General features: G+C 43.0%; 1 protein-coding gene across 3 annotated transcripts in view; it reads left to right on the forward strand.

The window, feature by feature from the left end:
• Positions 1 to 22,354, forward strand: part of zranb3 (zinc finger, RAN-binding domain containing 3) — a 230,706-nt gene extending 208,352 nt beyond the window's left edge. For 2 of the 3 annotated variants that reach the window (XM_060911702.1, XM_060911705.1), the window contains 2 exons: positions 11,718 to 11,849; positions 20,727 to 22,354. In XM_060911702.1, coding sequence (XP_060767685.1) covers positions 11,718 to 11,849; positions 20,727 to 20,825 — 231 coding nt within the window. In that variant the 3' untranslated portion in view covers positions 20,826 to 22,354. The remainder of the gene's footprint in view (positions 1 to 11,717; positions 11,850 to 20,726) is intronic. The other variant, XM_060911704.1, reaches the window with a different exon arrangement.
• Positions 22,355 to 22,641: the final 287 nt, after the last annotated feature.

Raw genomic sequence — 22,641 nt, forward strand, 5'->3', positions numbered from 1 at the left:
GACTGCATAGCTATTGCAACATTATCGCTAGCTCTAAAAGCACAGACAACTTCATTGTGAGCTTTCTCTTGGGATAAAACGTTTATATACCTCAATATGCTTTCGCAGGTCGGACGGCGAGTTTTTGTAGACCGTGATGTGGTTCGTTTTAGGCAAACAAAGCAAACATTTAAAACGAAACACATCTTTAATCCTTTTAGAAAACTGAAACATGGGTTCTAGGTATGGCCGTGTGTGTGTGCATTCTCCAGAAGAACCGCCTCCTTCCATTCTGCCATCAACTGATCGTGTTCAAATAATGCTGCTGAGAAATCATTGTTATTGATTTTATAGTCTATGGACGTGACGTGACCCTAGTGATTACTGATAGGCTGTCTCAGTGTCACCTGCGAAAAAACCCAATCATGTTTTAGAAAAGAAAAGAAAAAACATCCACTTTCAGAGCTGCTTCATAGTAACGAGGACCTTGATAGAAATGTAGTGAAGTTAAAGTCATAAGTTTAAAAAAAAAAATACTCAAGTAAATGTACTTCGTTACCGTCCACCTCTGTCCTTAGGACACTGCCGCCTTTAACGTCCGAGTGCATGGACCAACACAGACGCTGCTTAAGATGCTCCTGAGGCCAGGGTTGAACATGGTTCAACTGCGAGGTCAGTACCAATCTGGAAGGATCTCCTAGAAATGGCTGTAGGCATCTTTGTGCTCCCCTGATGAGGAAGTGCGAGGTTAACCGGTCAAAGAATTACAAGGAGGGCTTTGAGTTCTCCAGTCTCAGCTCCTGAATTATTGATTTCTGCCGTGCCACCCGTACATTAATTCACCTAGAAAGTAACTCCGACTTCTGTCTGGGCTTCTTGTTCTGCTTATTGTTTGACACTGGATGCGTCAACGCAAGCTGTGGAGCCCGAGTCAGATCCAACTCCGTGTAAGTTGGTCAGTTGAGAGGCAGATGTTCGACATCAAGGGCTTAGCTAGAGATGAAAAAAAGTGGGAGTCACAATCAATCAGCGTGAATGCGCCTTTTTTTTAATTAACTTTTTTCTAAAACAGTAACATCAACACTATTAAAATGAATTCTATAAAAAAAACAATCTAGCTTACTAAGAACATCTGTCAACCTCCATTTCAAAATGGCAGCATCAATACAAACATGAAATGAGTTATATAGTGTAAACAATCTGTTTTAATGACTTAATTTTTTTACCGTACATATTTTCATGCTTGAAAGGAAGTTTTGATATCATAATAAATGCTGGCAATGCCATAATGCAGGGTTTCTGCTGGTTTCTCTTCTTTGGAATTGAAGGGCTCTTCTCTTGTCGAGTTTTTTTTCCCCCCTTTTGGAGGCTCTTGTTTTACTTCGCTCTCTGACGTTGACGTCAATTCACATGGTGGTGATTGTACAGGATTCTCATATGAAACAGAAGCAGTTTCTTTCACCGAGGCAAAAAACTTTGTGATTTTCGCCATTAGTAGAGGACCTGGGTGAGGTATGTACGCTCGTATAGTAATTTAGGAGAGGATAACCCAAGGAACAACTTGGGACGTGTGCCAAAATCGCTGTCTGGGGCCAGCAGGCTGAAAATTACCCATCCAAGATGGCTGCCGGTAGCCATATTGAAAATATCAGTTTTTGGACTATCCACCACAGAAGTATGTGCAATACCTCATTTTATGCGTTTTTGGGTATGGGGAATCCACTAGTGACATCATTTTCATGATTGAAGGAAAAAGGAACAAGCTGTGGTCAAGGGCAAGGTAAGAAAAAAAATTGGCCAAAATTGCAGTTTCGCAGAAAACACGAGAAAAACCAAATAACTCGAGCTCAAACATGAAATCGTGGAATTGGGAGACCTATGCGCATAATTTAGGAGAGTACAAGAAAGCACGCATTTGATTAATATAAAGAAACTGTATTTTCAGTCATACTATATTATGATTAATGGAATGCTAACTTAAAGTGAAAAAAACAAAACTTATTACTTTAGTAGGCAGCAATATCTTGAGAGCCTAAATGTTTAACAGCCATCAATACAACTTTTAACATCACATTATTACTGTTTGTGTGTCACATGAACCAGGGTCAGGAACATGAAGAGTAACATAATAATAATACCGTAATACCGGTGGCCATCTTGGATTTGTAATTTTCATGCTGTTCATCTCGGATAGCAGTTTTGGCACACATCCCAAGTTATTCCTTGGGGTCAAATTAGCCTATAACAGATGAGTTATCCTCTCCTAAATTATGCGCATACACATGTCTAAGCCAGGTCCTCGACTACATCGTCTGCTGCCTTCTTCGGAAAAGCTTGAAACGAAACCGACTAGTCAGCCGTTCTCTGGCGCGAACACACTCTGTGCTGGTCACATGATACAATTGACCAATGATGTACAACCCCGATTCCAAAATAGTTGGGACAAATTGTAAATAAAAACGGAATGCAATAATTTACAAATCTCAAAAACTGATCTTGTATTCACAATAGAACGTAGACAACATATCAAATGTCGAAAGTGAGACATTTTGAAATTTCATGCCAAATATTGGCTCGTTTGAAATTTCATGACAGCAACACATCTCAAAAAAGTTGGGACAGGGGCAATAAGAGGCTGGAAAAGTTAAAGGTACAAAAAAGGAACAGCTGGAGGACCAAATTGCAACTCATTAGGTCAATTGGCAATAGGTCATTAACATGACTGGGTATAAAAAGAGCATCTTGGAGTGGCAGCGGCTCTCAGAAGTAAAGATGGGAAGAGGATCACCGATCCCCCTAATTCTGCGCCGACAAATAGTGGAGCAATATCAGAAAGGAGTTCGACAGTGTAAAATTGCAAGGAGTTTGAACATATCATCATCTACAGTGCATAATATCATCAAAAGATTCAGAGAATCTGGAAGAATCTCTGTGCGTAAGGGTCAAGGCCGGAAAACCATACTGGGTTAGCCTGGGCCCGCCCATCCTAAGCGTGACGCAACATGAGGGCCTGTTGCGAGCTTAGTCTGGCCAGGCAAGCTATCTACAGCTCTTCCAAGCTCCCGAAAAATCGGGAACCAATCAACTTTGAGCATCTCCAACGGCCCTGGGTAGAGGCGTGTTCAAGGCAGTGACGTAGTAGAACTGCGACCGGAAGCCATAGATTGTTTACAGAATCTATGCCGGAAGCGCTTCATTCACTAGAAACATTACGAACATGGAGCAAGTTCTCATTGAAAACGGAGCAAAGAGCAGCCCTGGAGGTATTTATTGAAAGGAAGGATGTTTTCGCCTTGCTCCCGACCGGCTTCGGTAAGAGTTTAATCTACCAGTTAGCCCCGTCGCGTCACATACGTCAGAGGAAAGAGTGATGTGATTGGTTTAAGCTTCGTCATAGCCTTTTCTGGCTTCGACCAGTAGCAAACTGAGGCATTTCAGGGAGGCGGGTCAACCATGGGCTCTGGGAAACGGTTGGGCTTAATATCTTGGCCAGACCAATAGCTTGTAGAGCTTTGCAGTCACGTTAGCCAGACTAATACTGGGTGCTCGTGATCTTCGGGCCCTTAGACGGCACTGCATCACATACAGGCATGCTTCTGTATTGGAAATCACAAAATGGGCTCAGGAATATTTCCAGAGAACATTATCTGTGAACACAATTCACCGTGCCATCCGCCGTTGCCAGCTAAAACTCTATAGTTCAAAGAAGAAGCCATATCTAAACACGATCCAGAAGTGCAGACGTCTTCTCTGGGCCAAGGCTCATTTAAAATGGACTGTGGCAAAGTGGAAAACTGTTCTGTGGTCAGACGAATCAAAATTTGAAGTTCTTTATGGAAATCAGGGACGCCGTGTCATTTGGACTAAAGAGGAGAAGGACGACCCAAGTTGTTATCAGCGCTCAGTTCAGAAGCCTGCATCTCTGATGGTATGGGGTTGCATTAGTGCGTGTGGCATGGGCAGCTTACACATCTGGAAAGACACCATCAATGCTGAAAGGTATATCCAGGTTCTAGAGCAACATATGCTCCCATCCAGACGACGTCTCTTTCAGGGAAGACCTTGCATTTTCCAACATGGCAATGCCAAACCACATACTGCATCAATTACAGCATCATGGCTGCGTAGAAGAAGGGTCCGGGTACTGAACTGGCCAGCCTGCAGTCCAGATCTTTCACCCACAGAAAACATTTGGCGCATCATAAAACGGAAGATACGACAAAAAAGACCTAAGACAGTTGAGCAACTAGAATCCTACATTAGACAAGAATGGGTTAACATTCCTATCCCTAAACTTGAGCAACTTGTCTCCTCAGTCCCCAGACGTTTACAGACTGTTGTAAAGAGAAAAGGGGATGTCTCACAGTGGGAAACATGGCCTTGTCCCAACTTTTTTGAGATGTGTTGTTGTCATGAAATTTAAAATCACCTAATTTTTCTCTTTAAATGATACATTTTCTCAGTTTAAACATTTGATATGTCATCTATGTTCTATTCTGAATAAAATATGGAATTTTGAAACTTCCACATCATTGCATTCCGTTTTTATTTACAATTTGTACTTTGTCCCAACTTTTTTGGAATCGGGGTTGTATTTGCGTTTCGGCAATCGGCCTTTTCCGTCATCAAAAACGAAACCGAGTTGTCAAATCTCCATAACATTCCCATGGGAACGGAAATATACGATGGACCAGAGAGTAAATGCTTAACAAAGTAGTGACGGGTAGGACGAAAAAAATTCCCGTCATGTCATGTTTTTGCCCGTCGCACACTGGCAACTGGCCGTCACAATGACGGGTTGACGGGTCTCTGGCTAAGCCCTTGTTCCACATCCAAGGTCCGGTATTGCTTATCACTCTGTGAAATATGGGAGAAATCTGACCCAAATGAAGGGACACATGAGGTTCATTGTATGGAGGCAAAACCGCCTCCAGCCCGAGAGTTGCGTACAAGTGTTAATCCAGCTTACATGGCAGACTCGACATGGAGAATGGTGGCATGTAGCCTCAGGCCCTCGAGGCCACAAGAGACAACTCTGAGGGAGAAATCGACCCAGTGGAGAGGAATGAGAGGTAAATGCTTACTAAGTGGATAGAAAAAAAAACTTCTCAGCACAAGCTCTTAGAGGTGACACAGCAAACATGGTGAGTGATTTACTAATACAGGCTAGAAACGTTTACAACGGATCACCGATTCAAAGCTAATGGATGCCACAGGGCTCCATAGCATTTTAGAGGGGGGACGGCACTCCAGATATGAAAAATGCACTCACCATGGTAGAAGAGATGGAGGACAGGATACCTGTATCGCTTCCTGTATGGAAGTGGATACCTCTATATTGCGTACATGTGATGTGACTTGCAAGTTGGCTGCGTGCCGTTCTTCACGCCACGGCTTTGTTGAAAAATCTTGGCAGGTATGCGTACGTACACCATAAGGGGCACAAGTAATCCTTCCCTTCCTTGCTGGTTATGAGGTGTGAAGCAGAACTCCCAAATGAAATAAATTTCAAGTTGTTTGTTCAGATACTTGTGGCATTCAAAAGAGCAGCGCTGCACCTTACAAATGGATCACGTTCATTTCTGTGACCCGTGAGCAATGCTTGGCTTGTTTAGCTTGTTTGAGCTCGTTTGTTTAGCCCCCATAGCACGTTGGTCACCTCGAGAGGCATGCGTGATATTCATTTGTTCCCAAACTCAATTTACCTTAAAAAGAAAAAGAAGAAGGGAATGAAAAAGAAATGGATCATTGGGAGCACATTGCGTAATAGGTTTCCAATGCCTGGGCCATCTTATTACAACCCCTTTAAGTTACGGGTGTTTTGTTTTGTTTTTAAATTCAACTCAATTTTAAACACTTTTTTTTTTAAAACACAGATCACACCATCTTTGAATTGCTGGGTTTCAGTCACATGACTTTTCTTAGCGGTTTTAGCAGAAGTGAAATAGCTGGTGGTCTAAACAGCTGCCGAAGTGCAAACGACTAGCGATAACTTTATCAGAGTACGCTCATAATCTAGAAGCCACTGCTGGCTTTAGATATATTCAGAAGATTGCTCTGTGCAACGGAATCGACCCCGACAGTCTGGGAAAGAAGGATTTGTCGTACGATCTCGAAAACTACCCTTCAGTCGAGTTCCCCGACATCTCGAACTATCTGGTGTTGCAGACGTCCTTCTACACCGCAAAACAGATGAAAGTGTGGAAGAGTATGGAGGCTTACAACTTTTTAGTACGTGGTTGGGTAAAGGACCTCGATATCAAGTCGCTGCCGAATGAATCCTGTATTGTTTTTGCCCGTGTATGTATGTTTTTTTTTTTTTTTTTTAAGCTTTTCGTTCGCATCTTTACAACGAAGCGCTGCATGTTGAAGTGCAAACAAACAGTTCACTTGATTCTCACTTGTGTTGGCTCTTACCTCTCAGGTAAATCATTCACAAAGATCATCAGAAACCCCTTTAAAGACCTGGATCTTGGTTAAACAAGACGGAGAAGTGATCACGGCGCATTGTAACTGTACGGCTGGGGAAGAATTTTGTCGCGACCTTCATGCATATGGACTTAGTGAGGAGGAAACAAAGAAACAGCTGGGGACTTTAGCGCTTCATGACTAAAAAAAAAAAGTACCGTAAAATAATGACACGTAGCAAAAAAAGTGCTTGGAAAACACTAAGGACGTCGCTGAGAGGGAAATACAAACCTTTCACCAAGTGATCACTGCAAACTCGAGCACGCTTCGACTCGGCTCCCTTCGATTTCAGTCAGAGGTTCAAAAGCCGCCTTTCTCAACGCCTTTTTGTGAAATCCTGTGTTCGTTCACCCTTTTTTTTTTTTTTTTATTAGTTCACGGGGAACCCTGAAGAAACTTTGATCAGTTTCACGGTTTGATCGATTCGAACAAGCGTGAGGTGTTTTTTTTCATGCGAGCAATGCACCTTTAGACCACCAGCTAAAGTTTTGAATAAATTATGAGGCAGATGTGACGTCACGTGAAACCCGGCAATAGGTGGACTAAAATAATGCTGTGATTATATTGTCTGTAATACACAAACAAAACACTTAAATGTTGCAGCGTAGGTTTCATAACCTCAAAGGTTCAAAATAAAATCTCTTCGCTTTAGTGTTCTGCAGGAAACCTAGAGTTTAAGATGACTATGGGAGGGGGTAAGAAGCACTCGAGTCAAATAGAGGTCTCTTGTTTTCCATGCAACTAGTGGATTTTCCTCACCACTTGACACCAAATACACGCTCACCAGCCACTTTAATAGCCAACCATGTAGCAGTGCAGAAGATCTTGCAGATACAGGTCAAGAGCTTCAGTTAATGTTCATGTCAAGCATCAAAGGGGAATAAAACATCCAGTAAGTGGCAGGTTTGTGTGCAGAAATGCACTGATAATGAGCCAAGGTCAGAGGAGAATGGCCAGACTAATACCCTGCCCACACTAGGGATTTTGTACCGATACGAAACTACTTTCGTACCGCAACACCTGTCCACACTAGCAACTATACCGGTACTGTAGCGGTATAACTGTATCAGTACGAAACCCACAAATGTATGGGTTTCGTACCGGTACAGTATCGGTACTGTAGCGCTTCGCTGTAGTGTGGACAGATGAATCGGTTCTGTATCGATACAAATATAACATGCAAGCGCAATGAACCATTCCTACTTCTTCCGGGTTATTCATACAATACAATACGCACGTGCTTTCCAGCTGTAAATAAAACGTCAAAATGGCTCAAAACGACCGTGGAGCTACATGGAGCAGAGAAAGGGGGGAAAGAGGGAGGACGAAAGGAGGAAGAGGGTAAAAGGGAGGGGAAGAGAAGGGAAGAGGGAGAAAGTGAGGGGGGAGAAAGGGAGATTCGTTTTCTTTGTTTCTTTCTCAACTGCCTCGCGCGTTTTATACGATTCGACTGAATAAATGACCACCAGAAATACAGACTGTACATTGACAACAAAAAGCACACACACGTTGTTTCATCCGCCATATTCTCGGAAGGAAGTTACTCGGTTACCACGGAAACATTTCGCGCACGCGCATTTCAACTTCCGTGAAAGAAAACCGCAAACGTTTCTCACTAGTGTGGACAGATGCACTAAACTGTACCGGTATACTTTGTATCGATACAGTTATACCACTTTCGTACCGGTCTAATGTCGCTTTTCCACTACAAACGCGGCTGAGTTGGGCTGAGCCGAGCCGTGCGGTGCTGAGTTGGGCTGAGTCGGGCTGAGCGGGGCTGTTAGAGTTGCATTTCGACTACAAGCGCGCTGAACCGTGCTGGCTGGAAGTGGGTGGACACATTGGGTGGAGTTAGTGAAAGTGGGTGGACGTCACGTGATGTCGTTAAGCAGCGCAAACAGTGACATCAGTGAGCTTTTAAGCGGTAGTCTCACGACCCGGAGAGTAAACAATAAACATGGAGGACATGGAGTCGTTAGTGTTGCTGGTCTTGGTGCTGTGGCTTGTTGTCACCGACAACGCGGACAGATACTGGCAAGAGCGTATAGATGAGGCGAGGCGCATACGGCTTCAGAAATTCTCGTAATTCGTAATTCTTCTCCTTCCGGGTTTGCGGTGTTTACAGATCCCAGCGCGCTCGCGGGGCGTGTGTGGGCATGTGAGGACACTCCTCCTCACCAATCAGTGCACAGGGGAGTGTCTGCTCACGCCCCCAACCTCACTCGGCTCGCTTCAGCCCCACTCCAAAACGGTGCGAGTTTTAGGGGCTAAGCAGGGCTGAAGCGAGCCGAGTCGTGCTGGTTTTTGGTAGTCGAAACGCGAGCCGTGTCGGGCTGAAGTGAGCTGAAAAAGGGTCGTGGAAAAGGGCCATAAGTGTGAACACAGCATAATTTGAGCTGACAGGAAGGGCACGGTAACTCAAATAACCACTCTTTACAACCGTGCTGAACAGAAAAGCGTAAACACAGCAAAAGTGGAGGTGGATGGGCTGCAGCAGACCACATCACTGTGTATTCCACTCCCCTCAGCTTCAACCAGGCTGTAAAGATCCATTCATTTCACGCCTACGGAAGGAGTCTCCAGTTTCAGCGTTTCGTAACAGTCAGTGAGAACGAGGCTGAGCACAATCCGAGCCTGGAGCTGAAGAGTTGACGGATCAGGATCTTCCTCTCGGCCACTCCTGGGGTTTAAATTCACAACTCCTGCACAAAACCTTAACTGCTGAGCCACCACTGCTTCATGCCCTACTTTCCTCATTGATTCACTGAGAGAGAGATTGCTTGAGACGTTTCATTAAATTCGCATTTGCGTGATATTCTTAAAACTGAGAGTAACTTAGAAGACCTGGCCATGTTTTCCTGAGAAGCCTGTGCAAAGAGAGAGGCAATAAAAGATGTCCAGTTAGCATGTAGGACCAATAACATTGTGGCCTCGGGCTTCAGCTCTGTCTTTCAAACACACACACACACACACACACAATACTAAAGGATGGAGCAGAGTCCCTGAAGGGTGCGGTGTTAACAGACTGCCTGGTCTGTCAGATTGGCATCGATTTTTCCCACCATGCACTGCTGCGAGGTGAGGGTTTGATTCCTGTTTGGCATTTCTGGCCAAGCCTGGGATCAATGAGAGACTTTCCATATCTAGCTGGCCCTAAGCACTAAAGCCCAGCTTCTAACTCGCTTACACACACATACACAGTGATGCTTATACTGAAGTCGAGGATCTTCTGTAAAAATATCAGATCTGGAAAGGTGAGGGGGAGAGAGAGCGAGTGGGAGTGTGTGAGTAGAGGGAAATGGCTTGCATGTCGGTGAATGTGTGGTTTGGAGGAGAGGTCTTGACAGCAACTCGGAGTGTGCGCGCATGCAATCTAGTAAAACAATCTCTGCGACAGAGACGAGCTGTTAATCGCTCAGTGTGTGCGTGGACTATAATAAAGAGGCTGCCCTGAGTGAACATCCTCATTGTATATTCAGTGATTTCCATCCGCCATGGCTTCCTTCGGGATAATTACGGGATAGTTCTGTTTTGTCGAGGGAAATGAATTGATTTCTGTAGTTTTCCCCCAAGGCGCGGAGCCTAAAAACAGCCTCGCCAAGCTGAAATGCCAGCACTTTGGTTCGGCTTTCAGTTCAGCTCTCGCAGGACCCAGATCTCGCTCACCAGCCTTGATCTCTCTTCCTCCATCGACGTTAAAGCTCCTCTGAAGCTCCCCTAGTCCCTCACTGCTGCTGTGCGAGCCAAAAACAGCCTGCAGAGCAAGTTAGAAAGGGGAACTACGCTACCCATAATCCCCTTGGGCTCAGCAGTAGCAGGTCATCTAAATATTGCCCCTGTTTCTTTTCTCAGCAGAAGCGAACCGACAACCAGGGCAAAATATAACGCATTCTCAAGCTCTCATAAGACCTGTATTTGGGTATGACGTACTGTACACTGCTCCTAAACCTAACTCAAACCCTGATCAGACTCTAAACTTAAATCAGTAGCTGTAAGGAGGGGCGAAAAAAAAAGTATCTCGAAACCAAGGTTCAATTTACTGATAACAATTTCCATGAAACGTGCATATTTCATCAATTATAACAGTTGTCAATTTTTTTTTATGTTGGTTGTATATTGTTGTACTCTTAAAGGAGAACTGAAGTCATTTTTAAACTTTGCTTTATTTCTTAATTAACGTGTTATTCAATTTCGTTTTCGGTTTTAGTAAAGCCTCGGTCACAACCGGCCGTACGTGCTCCTACGTGCAAGAAACGCACTGAGGGCGCGCGTGTGACATGCTGATTTTCGAGCCGTAGACTGGCTGCAGAGGTTCTTTGTCATGTCAAACAAACTCTATGGGCGCTTACGTTTTTTTCAGGTTGTAAGACAAACTTACGGCCAACGTGCATCTTTCTCCACGAAGAAAAAAAAACGCAGCGATTTGGGAAACGCCAAAAAATCGTACGTCCGGTTGTGACCGAGGCTTAACCTTATATCGTGAATCGTATTGGCAACAAATTGCAGTTAAATATTCTACTTATCGGCCTGTTTGGTTTTTAGTTCGTTTGGTCCACGGCAGGCGTCGCTTATCCGCGCAATCTTCACGAGACTCGTGCGAGACTTCGAAACATCAAGTGTCCGCCAGGTGTCCGTGGCACCATTTTGAAAACCGTTTTCCAAACGAAGTATTGCACAAAAACGAGTTTAAATGACAATTACCGCCTACTTTTTTTTTTTCCAAACTTTCCTGATTGCTATCAAAACAAACACAACTTCCATCAGCGTTCGAAAGAGGGCGTGCGCGTCTTTCGACAAGGTTGGCAGATGTCGGTCGTTTTGATTTCCGCTGTACGTTTTACTTCCGTCCTACGATGTCTTGCACAGGTCTCGACGAATCTCGTTTACGCCCATCGCTTTGACATATGGACTGATGTATTACAGAGCATATTTCAAACACTCATAACTTGCTATAGCGGTGACAGAATAGCGACCGAAAATGCGTTCCGATATTTAATAAAATGAGAGAAATAGAATTTTGATGATAAAAAAAATTTGCCTTTAGTTCTCCTTTAATGTGTGATAACTCCATTCTTGAGAACCTTTATCTGTGCTTTGAGACATTTGTTAAATGTTTACAAGGACTAAATATAGTGCCCTTAAAATTGTGAAATGCTCAAGCCACAAAGCGCAGCCATCTGTTCTTGGCTTCAGTGTGAAGAAATGCATCTCATCTCTAATCCCTTTCTTAAGCAGTTTATCTTTGGATTGTGTGTGTGTGTGTGAGATAGCTGAACGAGATGATCCGTCACCCAGTCGAAGGCCACTTCTGGCAGGTGGATCACATCAAGCCGGTGTACAGCGGAGGAGGACAGTGCCTTCTGGACAACCTGCAGACGCTCTGCACCGTCTGCCACCGCATGGTATAACACAGCGTTCGCTATCTGTCTCCACTCAACATGGACTCTTATCGGGACACTTCCGTGATAGAGCCATCCTTTACGTGCCTGTTTACACACCTTTTATTTCAAGCTGTCTTCATGAGGTTTAAATTAGACGATAGGAAAAAGGACAGCGTGCAGGTTCTGCGCGCCATCTGTCACCACACGGTACTACAGAACAGCTGTTTGTCCACATCTGAGAGTTGCTTTTTACTCAGATTATCAAGCAGAGGATGAGGATTCGAGTCTGGCTACAGGGAATACGGCCGGTTTGTCTGAGCCAGTACAGGGCTCGACGTAGAGAATATTTATCAATTTTACATACAGGTTAGTCATCTGAACGGTCCCGGAAAGTCAATAGTGTGTGCCGTTAGTCCTTCTGCGTAGGGTAATTCCTCTTTTTATAGACCCTATTCACAGACTAATGCGTCGAAATATTTCCCTGTGTAGGTCATGGAAACTGATAATATACTTCTAAATATTGACAAAACATTTTTCTGGTTGACTTTTGCAGATAATTTGTTTGTTGGTGCGTGAAATATTGCAGAGCATATCATTTATTCGATCCCTATTTTCCTTCTAACAGAAAACTTATAAACTCAAACTATCAGCAACTTATCATTTCATTGCTAAAAAAAAAAGCAGGGGGAGCCAAACATATGTTTCACCAGGATTTTTCGAATAATTTAAGTTTCTATGTACGTGTTTTTTTTTTTTTTTTTTAATAACCTGTTAAAGTGCATATCCTGGACCAAATGCGTGTTTTTGTTTTTTTTTTAATATGAAAGTATGTCCCTTTACACACTCATCCAGAAGGGTAATTTTGCACAAGGCCATCTGTCTACAGCAGAAAAAATAAAATAACAAAACGCGTCTGGAAAAATCCCAAGGGAGTCTGGAGCCAGATTCGTGACGTCACCTGCGGAAGCGCCAGCAGGCTGCGCGAGCTTTGCACGGTTTCAGTGCACAGCCTGTGTAGACCAAGCGCTCCCATTTCTCTCTCATCGTCCGGTCTTTTGGAAAACGATGAGTACTAATCCCATCAAGATTGGTGTTGCTACACCCTCCTACGATACATCTGTTAACCATTTTAATAATTACGCGATAACGTTGAAGAAATTTGCAGAAAACCACCAGGTCATTTTCTCATAAACAAACCAGCGCTGACGTAGGATTCAGAGGGAGGCGTCCCGCATGCGACATCACGAAAATCAATGTTTGCCGGGAAATCCAAATGGCAAGTTTTTCAGAGGCGGACCAATTCGCCTCAAATGGCTTGATTTCAGCTGAATTTCTCTGGTATTGTGCAAGGTAAAAGAATAGCACAGAATGCAAAACGTGACCGATATTTGACCAAAGTTTAATCTAAAATAGGAGAATTACATTGATCTTGCTCATGAATTTACCCGTGATATGCACTTTAAAGGGGATATTCTGGACCAATTTAGTTTTTTTTTTGTTTTTTTTGAAAGTATGTCCCTTTACACACTCATCCAGAAGGGTAATTTTGCACAAAGCCATCTGTCTACAGCAGAAAAAAGTAAAATAACAAAACGCGTCTGGAAAAATCCCAAGGGAGTCTGGAGCCAGATTCGTGACGTCACCTGCGGAAGCGCCAGCAGGCTGCGCGAGCTTGCACGGTTTCAGTGCACAGCCTGTGTAGACCAAGTTTAGCAGCTAGCGATTTTGTATTGAAATATGGAATTGTCACCTGAGCGCAATGTTACTTCACCTTTGGATGAAGAATGTAATGTTGCTACACCCTCCTATGATACATCCGTTAACCATTTTAATAATTACGCGATAACGTTGAAGAAATTTGCAGAAAACCACCAGGTCATTTTCTCATAAACAAATCAGCGCTGATGTGGGATTCAGAGGAAGGCGTCCCGCACGCGACGTCACGAAAATCAGTGTTTGCCGGGAAATCCAAATGCGACGTTTTTTCAGAGGCGGACCAATTCACCTCAAACGGCTTGAATTTCTCTGGTATTGCGCAAGGTAAAAAAATTGCACAAAATGACAGATATTTGACCCAAGCTTAATCTAAAATAGGAGAATTACATTGACCTTGCTCCTGAATTTACCCGTGATATGCACTTTAATATGTTCTGGTTGTTTGGGTAAGTGATGCAGTGTTGTTTTTGCTCACAATATGAAAGATGTTCAGGAATTGTTCATGCGTCGATGTGAAAGAGGTGGAGAGGGACACTGAGGTCGCGGGTGTTGGACAGCTCGTTCATGACAAAGCACACATCATAAAGCAGGCTTGTAGTACTCAAGTCCAGGACTCGGACTCGAGTCCGACTCGCGCCCTAATTTTAAAACTCGTGACTTGACTTGGACTTGAGCACTGATGACCCGGACTCGTGCATTAACTGCATTTGAGGGCTCCGATTTTTTTATTTTGCATAACAATTTGGCATAAGATATTTCTATCTACATTAATTCTTATCCTAATTCCGTGCAAGAGAATGCACATTCACCTGTTCATACGTCACGCTCAGGAACAAACTAATGTTAATGGCGCTAAAATGCCTGGAGAGACGCCCCTAGGACTGTCCGCTTTGCTTATACAGACTTCTCGTGCAGCGGGAAAAAACGCACTGCTGTGTGTTCTATATGTAGAAGAGCTATCGAGGAGACGACGGGGACGACCTCGAACTTCAATTATCATTTGGCAAGACTACAGCCAGAGAAGGAAGTGACACGCGATGTTCATTGCCCTGTTGATAGTGGGCGGGGCTTGCTGAGCAATGAACAAGCTTTTTAGCTGTAGCCTGTTAACTAATACCCTGCCCACACTAGGGATTTTGTACCGATACGAAACTACTTTTGTACCGCAACACCTGTCCACACTAGCAACTATACCAGTACTGTATTGGTACGAAACCCACAAATGTATGGGTTTCGTACTGGTACAGTATCGGTACTGTAGCGCTCCGCTGTAGTGTGGACAGATGAAGCGGTTCTGTATCGATACAAATATAATGCGCATGCACAATGAACCATTCCTACGTCTTCCGGGTTATTCATACAATACAATACGCACGTGCTTTCCAGCTGTAAATAAAACGTCAAAATGGCTCAAAACGACCGTGGAGCTACATGGAGCAAAGGAAGAGGGGAAGAGGGAGAAAGTGAGGGGGGAGAAAGGGAGATTCGTTTTCTTTGTTTCTTTCTCAACTGCCTCGCGCGTTTTATACGATTCGACTGAATAAACGACCACCGAAAATACAGACTGTACATTGACAACAAAAAGCACACACACGTTGTTTCATCCGCCATATTCTCGGAAGGAAATTACTCGGTTACCATGGAAACATTTCGCGCACGCGCATTTCAACTTCCGTGAAAGAAAACCGCAAACATTTCTCGCTAGTGTGGACAGATGCACTAAACTGTACCGGTATACTTTGTATCGATACAGCTGTACCACTTTCGTACCGGTCTAAGTGTGAACACAGCATAAAACGGGGCAGTCGAGCAGGAACGTTAGTCCAACACAGTAGCAGAGACGGTTTGACATAAAGGCAGCAACAGCCACCGTCAAATGGTGCGGGTGGAGTCTTGGACTCGACTCGAAATTTTCTTTCATGACTTGGACTTGACTACTGGAGACTCGAGACTGGACTACAACAACGTCATGAAGTAATATCATAATCTTCGTGAAATTCTTTATATTTTAACTGCTTCCATAAGGTAAGCCGTGACACTAGGGCTTCAAAACAAAAACCATGAGAACTCCAAGGAGAACGGCCATACAGGTTCAAGCTAACAAGGAAGGCGACATGAACTCCAATAATCGGTCTTTACAAACACGGTGAGCAGGAAAGCTACACTCCTGTCAGACAAGAACAGGAATCTGAACAGTGGCTACAGGCTCACAGAAACTGGAACGGTGAAGTTTGGAGTAAGGCCAGGAGAGATTTTTCCAATCTTCGGCTGCCCACAGCCAATAAATTTGCTTTTTGCTGAAACTATTAGGTCATGACGCCGTGTCTTCAGTTATTACACAGATACAGCAGAGATCTCGGTATGAATTTCTCCACACAGCAAACATTATGGATCTGTAGGAATATTAATCTAGTTTGTTTTTCAACTGAAATCTCTATCCACTGCATCTGAGAACAAGAACTTGAACATGTTTTGTTTTTGTTTTTTTCCCCCGTTTAGGAAAAGGAACTTGGTTGTTTTTGTTTTGTTCCTCAATACAGAAAAGAAATGTTGAGATTATTATTATTATCTGTGGTAATTGCCTATGTTCTGCGTGTGCAGATCAGTTGAAGAAAACAAATGCTAAATTATTCCCCTTAACACTGTTTTCTTGAGCACTTTGATACAGGGTTAGTTTATGGTCTGCTCGAAAGCCTCCTCACACCGCTCCACAGCACTTCAGTGGCATTTCATAAAAAACAAAACAACAATTAAACAAGCCAGCTGACTCTCGCCAGTAATGCGGAGCAATTATATTGGGTTTCATGTTAAAAAATACTGCGCATCCATTTTTCCCAGGGAAACCTTAAAAAAACCCTTATTATTATGCATAAGATTAGTGTCATGCAGCAAAATAGTAGGTCTTCTCTCCAACAAAAAAAAACGAGTGGAGAAAAGCCGGGCACAGCCGAGTACTGCTTTCCTCACTCAATTCTTAAAACTTCAGCTGACCTTCATTTTGTATTTGGGTGTTAAAACTGGGGATTGGCTGAGACTAAAATAATGCGAAACTGGATCACATAGATGACTTGCAACCACGTGATCAAAATGTGCTACGTCATGAGCGTCCATCACGATGGTGGATATACAAAGCAACTAGGACGGCAGCCGCTGAAAGCGTGTCTGTAAACAATGCTGAATTTTTCTCAGTATTACCATGATTTGAACGGTCGAGTGAAGATTCAATACAAGGAGAAGATACAGTGGTGCTTGAAAGTTTGTGAACCCTTTAGAATTGTCTATATTTCTGCATAACAACATCAGATTTTCACACAAGTCCTAAAAGTAGATAAAGAGAACCCAGTTAAACAAACGAGACAAAAATATTATACTTGGTCATTTATTTATTGAGGAAAATGACCCAATATTACATATCTGTGAGTGGCAAAAGTATGTGAACCTCTAGGATTAGCAGTTAATTTGAAGGTGAAATTAGAGTCAGGTGTTTTCAATCAATGGGATGACAATCAGGTGTGAGTAGGCACCCTGTTTTATTTAAAGAACAGGGATCTATCAAAGTCCGATCTTCACAACACACGTTTGTGGAAGTGTATCATGGCACGAACAAAGGAGATTTCTGAGGACCTCAGAAAAAGCGTTGTTGATGCTCATCAGACTGGAAAATGTTACAAAACCATCTCTAAAGAGTTTGGACTCCACCAATACACAGTCAGACAGATTGTGTACAAATGGAGGAAATTCAAGACCATTGTTGCCCTCCCCAGGAGTGGTCAACCAACACAGATCACTCCAAGAGCAAGGCATGTAATAGTCGGCGAGGTCACAAAGGACCCCAGGGGAACTTCTAAGCAACTGAAGGCCTCTCTCACATTGGCTAATGTTCATGAGTCCATCATCAGGAGAACACTGAACAACAATGGTGTGCATGGCAGGGTTGCAAGGAGAAAGCCACTGCTCTCCAAAAAGAACATTGCTGCTCGTCTGCAGTTTGCTAAAGATCACGTGGACAAGCCAGAAGATTATTGGCAAAATGTTTGGTGGATGGATGTGACCAAAACAAAACTTTTTGGGTTTAAATGAGAAGCGTTACGTTTGGAGAAAGGAAAACACTGCATTCCAGCATAAGAACCTTATCCCATCTATGAAATATGGTGGTGGGCCTGTTTTGCTGCATCTGGGCCAGGACGGCTTGCCATCATTGATGGAACAATGAATTCTGAATTATACCAGCAAATTCTAAAGGAAAATGTCAGGACATCTGTCCATGAACTGAATCTCAAGAGAAGGTGGGTCATGCAGCAAGACAGCGACCCTAAGCACACAAGTCGTTCTACCAAAGAATGGTTAAAGAAGAATAAAGTTAATGTTTTGGAATGGCCAAGTCAAAGTCCTAACCTTAATCCAATCAAAATGATGTGGAAGGACCTGAAGCGAGCAGTTCATGTGAGGAAACCCACCAACATCCCAAAGTTGAAGCTGTTCTGTACAGAGGAATGGGCTAAAATTCCTCCAAGCCGGTGTGCAGGACTGATCAACAGTTACCGGAAACGTTTAGTTGCAGTTATTGCTGCACAAGGGGGTCACACCAGATACTGAAAGCAAAGGGTCACATACTTTTTTGCCACTCCCAAATATGTAATATTGGATTGTTTTCCTCAATAAATAAATGACCAAGTGTAACATTTTTGTCTCATTTGTTTAACTGGGTTCTCTTTATCTACTTTTAGGACTTGTGTGAAAATCTGATGATGTTTTAGGTCATATTTTTGCAGAAAAATAGAAAATTCTAAAGGGTTCACAAACTTTCAAGCACCACTGTAGATATGTGTGGTTTTGACCCATATTATTTAAAAAAGTCAGACTTTTCTGAAGATAAGACGCTTCTACCGACCATCAAGTACCCAGATATCGCATTCTATCTGGTTTTGCTGCCAAAGAATCAAGTCTGACCTTGGATGAAACGTAGCCCATTTTCTGAGTGGGTACCCAGTCTGGATTGTTTGTCGTATCATTTTGCTGGCGCTCCTAGAACCGAAATGGTAATACACGGGTTAAAATTATAACAACGACCGAGTGAATCACGAGAAGCGAACGCTCATTTTATAGCAAAATTCTAGCAACAAGAAATAAAATTCTTCCATGATATTATCAAGAAAGCTTTTGAATCTCATCTGAGATAAAATGATCACTGCAAACACGAGCTGTTTTGGTTTTAGCTTCGGTTAGATCAGCCCTGCCGATGTTGTTCAGCCGTGCTCATCTCCTCTCCGTACTCAGCCTCTTTCCGAATCACGGATGGAATTCTTGAAAAATTGGAACATGTCACGGTCACGAGTGCTGTTGTGACCACAGCCATATACAGCACAAAGATATGGCAGAGCTAAAAGAACGCTTAAAACCGTGGAAAAACAGTCACGCACACGTGATTGTTTTCTATGGAATGTCTCTTGACCCCACATTTGTATCTCTACCAACATGGCCGACATCCGGGTTTCTATTTTTCTTTGACGTCACTTGCAAGTCAAGGATTAATTTGATGGGAATCTCAAATATGGATATGGAGACATGCGACAGCTTTCTTTTCTTTTTTTGCCCCCTCATCAAGCCAAACGTCAAGGAAAAATCCACCCTGAATGACGCCATCGTTAACAGGTGATCTTGAGTGACCTAGAAAATGTATTTCTGACCTGATTATTTTAACCTTTCCTACGTTACCCACAATGCCGCTTGATTGTCTGCTCATCGTGGTGCAGTGGGATTTAGCCCTCGCGTCATCTTTACCTAACGAGAGCGATGCAGCGGTGCTTTAGTCTGTCCAGCTCTCCGTCGTCTACATGCTCTGCTCAAATAGATCAGCTTCCAAAGCTTCAACTTTCATGCTCATACCATCATCAGATTATCTCGTAGATGGTTAATTAGCTGAGATGAGTCTTTTCGATAACTCTCAGCAGCATCATGCTGCTCTGGAACGTTCCAACATTTGCACGCTTTTTTTGGTGAGTGACAAGAAGCTTTGTCGTTTTGTATTTCAGATCTAACAGCAAAACCTGACCATTATCACGCATGTTCGAATGTATGACGTTGACGTTAACGCTAACAACTCGCAGGAGTAATACAAACGCAGCACCAACCAACAAATTAGCATCAGATTCCATACACATCACAAATATTTCAATATAAACACCTTTACAGTGTTTCATCGTGCAAGTTTTTCTGCTTCATAAAGAACACATGGTGGTTTTTCAGCCAAACTCAAGGACGCTCAGACAGTTTCAGTCCTTGTCCAAAGAGACCAATCCAAACGTCTTACCGTCTTATATTTGGCTATGCCTCAATATCCTGCAACTGTTGGTGTTCTATATAGAGTAGAAAGCAATATCCGACTGTGACTCCATGTCTGCGTATGACGCAAACATCCTGTTCGGTAGGAAAAGAAAGCTGATGGAAGCTCACTCTTCCTGTGTTAATTTATAGCCACCCTGATCGCAGAAGAGACGTCGAATTTTTTTTTACACACATGACCCTAGAAACGAATGTGAATTGGGTTTCTGAGTTCTGTAATACCCAAGTATCTGGACACCAGCATGCGTAGACGTACACTACCGTTCAAAAGTTTGGGGTCACCCAGACAATTTTGTGTTTTCCATGAAAATTCACACTTTTATTTCCCACCATAAGTTGTAAAATGAATAGAAAATATAGTCGAGACATTTTTCTGGCCATTTTGAGCATTTAATCGACCCCACAAATGTGATGCTCCAGAAACTCAATCTGCTCAAAGGAAGGTCAGTTTTATAGCTTCTCTAAAGAGCTCAACTGTTTTCAGCTGTGCTAACATGATTGTACAAGGGTTTTCTAATCATCCATTAGCCTTCTGAGGCAATGAGCAAACACATTGTACCATTAGAACACTGGAGTGAGAGTTGCTGGAAATGGGCCTCTATACACCTATGGAGATATTGCACCAAAAACCAGACATTTGCAGCTAGAATAGTCATTTACCACATTAGCAATGTATAGAGTGGATTTCTGATTAGTTGAAAGTGATCTTCATTGAAAAGAACAGTGCTTTTCTTTCAAAAATAAGCACATTTCAAAGTGACCCCAAACTTTTGAACGGTAGCGTATATGTACGTATACATGTCTTTTGAGTCTTATGATGATGTCTATGTGTTGTTGCAGAGGACGGCACAGCAGGCCAAAGAGCGGAGTCAGACGAAGAAAAGCGAAGCAGCATCCAAACTATCCTCAGACATCACCCGGTTCTTTATGAAGAAATAAGACTGAACTACCACCACCATGTTTCACTATGTATGTGTAAAAAAAAAAAATCTCAGAATAATTTTTTTAACAAGAGATAATGACTGTGTTTAAGATTGTGATTGACGCACCATGTGTGTTGCCATGGCAATGATCAGCCCGTGCGCACACAATGGCTGCCTCAATTTTATTGATTAAACACCGGATACGGACTTTTCAAAATCCTGTATTTTAGTATTCAGTGATAAAGCAGGGATTCGTAACATTTTTGGGGTTTTTTTCCCCCCTGCTAATACAGACCTGAGAATTCTACAGCTACATGTACGGGGGTTTAATTATTATTATCTTTTTTTTGGGGGGGGGATCTCAGGAAAAGTTTAGTGCTACAGTACTAGGGAAGGAGGTAGAAAGAAAGCGACTGTTTCTAGAGTGACCATCGAGCTATCAGTGCAGCACTGCTGAGTTGGTTCTGCTGCATGATAACGCTTATGTTTCTAGCAGAGAGAGCAGGGAGTCCAAGCATTCTTGTTTGCTGCTATTTTTAACTCGTGCAGGCTTTCAGAGCATAAAAGCACCCTGCTGGATGACTCCTAACATTTTTCCACTTACTTCCACTGGTGCTGGAGGTAGAAGAAATGTTTCTCTGCTGAATGATTTGTGTGTGTGTGCGTGCGCACGTGTGAAAACGAGAATGCAATTTACCAATGCAGCATGAATGTGATTAAAAAAGACGCACAAGTTTCCAATTTCAGCTCGAACCACCAGCTGGTGATATTTTTTTTTTCTTCCTTTCTTTGATTAAAAAAAAAAACCTTTCTGCAAAACCGGTGCCTTATTTGAATCCATCACAGCCCCTTATGTAATCTCAGCGAATGCCAAGGGACCCGTACGGCTCGTCGCCATAGTAACCTGCCCTGGTGATGGGCACCTATGTGGATATGGAAGCTCTTACAACTGCATTTCTGTTTATAGACATGCCATGAGACGAGTCGAAATCAACCTCCGCGTCTCCTGCTGCACACCAGCTCGATCAAGGAAATTTACGCAGTGGAAATTTACAAGAAGAACATTAAATCCAGTTTTGTGTTTTTATTGGGAAACTTTTTTTCTGTTCGGAGTGCTTTCTGATCATATAAAACAGTGGGTTGTTGTCGCAATTACTATCTTAAGCCCAATAAAAGAACATTAAGCTTTATTGTGAAGGATGTTTCAGGTTTGGAATGGGTTTCGACCAAACACTGCAGTGTGTGTATTGAGATTTCTATTTAAACTATGCTAAATTCTTGATTCTGATTGGTCAAAAGGTAATAATTCTCTCTGGCAGCAGCACTGACGGTGGTTTTGGTTATAAGGTTTACACTAATCCAGTCATTATTGTTTCTGTAGTAATAGCTCACATGCATCAGTATGAATTGGTGCCATGTCTTTAAAAATGCTGTACTTTAGGGAGCGAACAGCTCGCCGTGTGTTTTATTCCTGACATTTCAGACATGTTGGGCGAGAAAGTGTGTTTACGATGCCTACATTAAAACCTAAGTGCACATAAAGGATGATGCTGCGACGCAGGGCTCGTTTTTCCATTACCGATTAAGCCTACTAAATTAACTGGCCTTTCGTGATTCATGCGTACCCCGGTACTTTCCTGGCAGTTTGAGTTCACAAGTCATCTTGTTACGAGAGATAGGACTGTGATGTATTACCTGGAGCGGTCAGCTTCTCCGAGGACGCTCCGCTCACCTCTGTGTCATTACTGGAAAGGTCAGAGAAATGGATGGATCGTTGCAAGCTTCATCTTTCTTGCTTCCCCTCTACACCTCCACCCTAATATCCAAGTTGA

This window comes from Neoarius graeffei, chromosome 27, assembly GCF_027579695.1.
Source record: "Neoarius graeffei isolate fNeoGra1 chromosome 27, fNeoGra1.pri, whole genome shotgun sequence".
Lineage (NCBI taxonomy): Eukaryota > Metazoa > Chordata > Actinopteri > Siluriformes > Ariidae > Neoarius > Neoarius graeffei.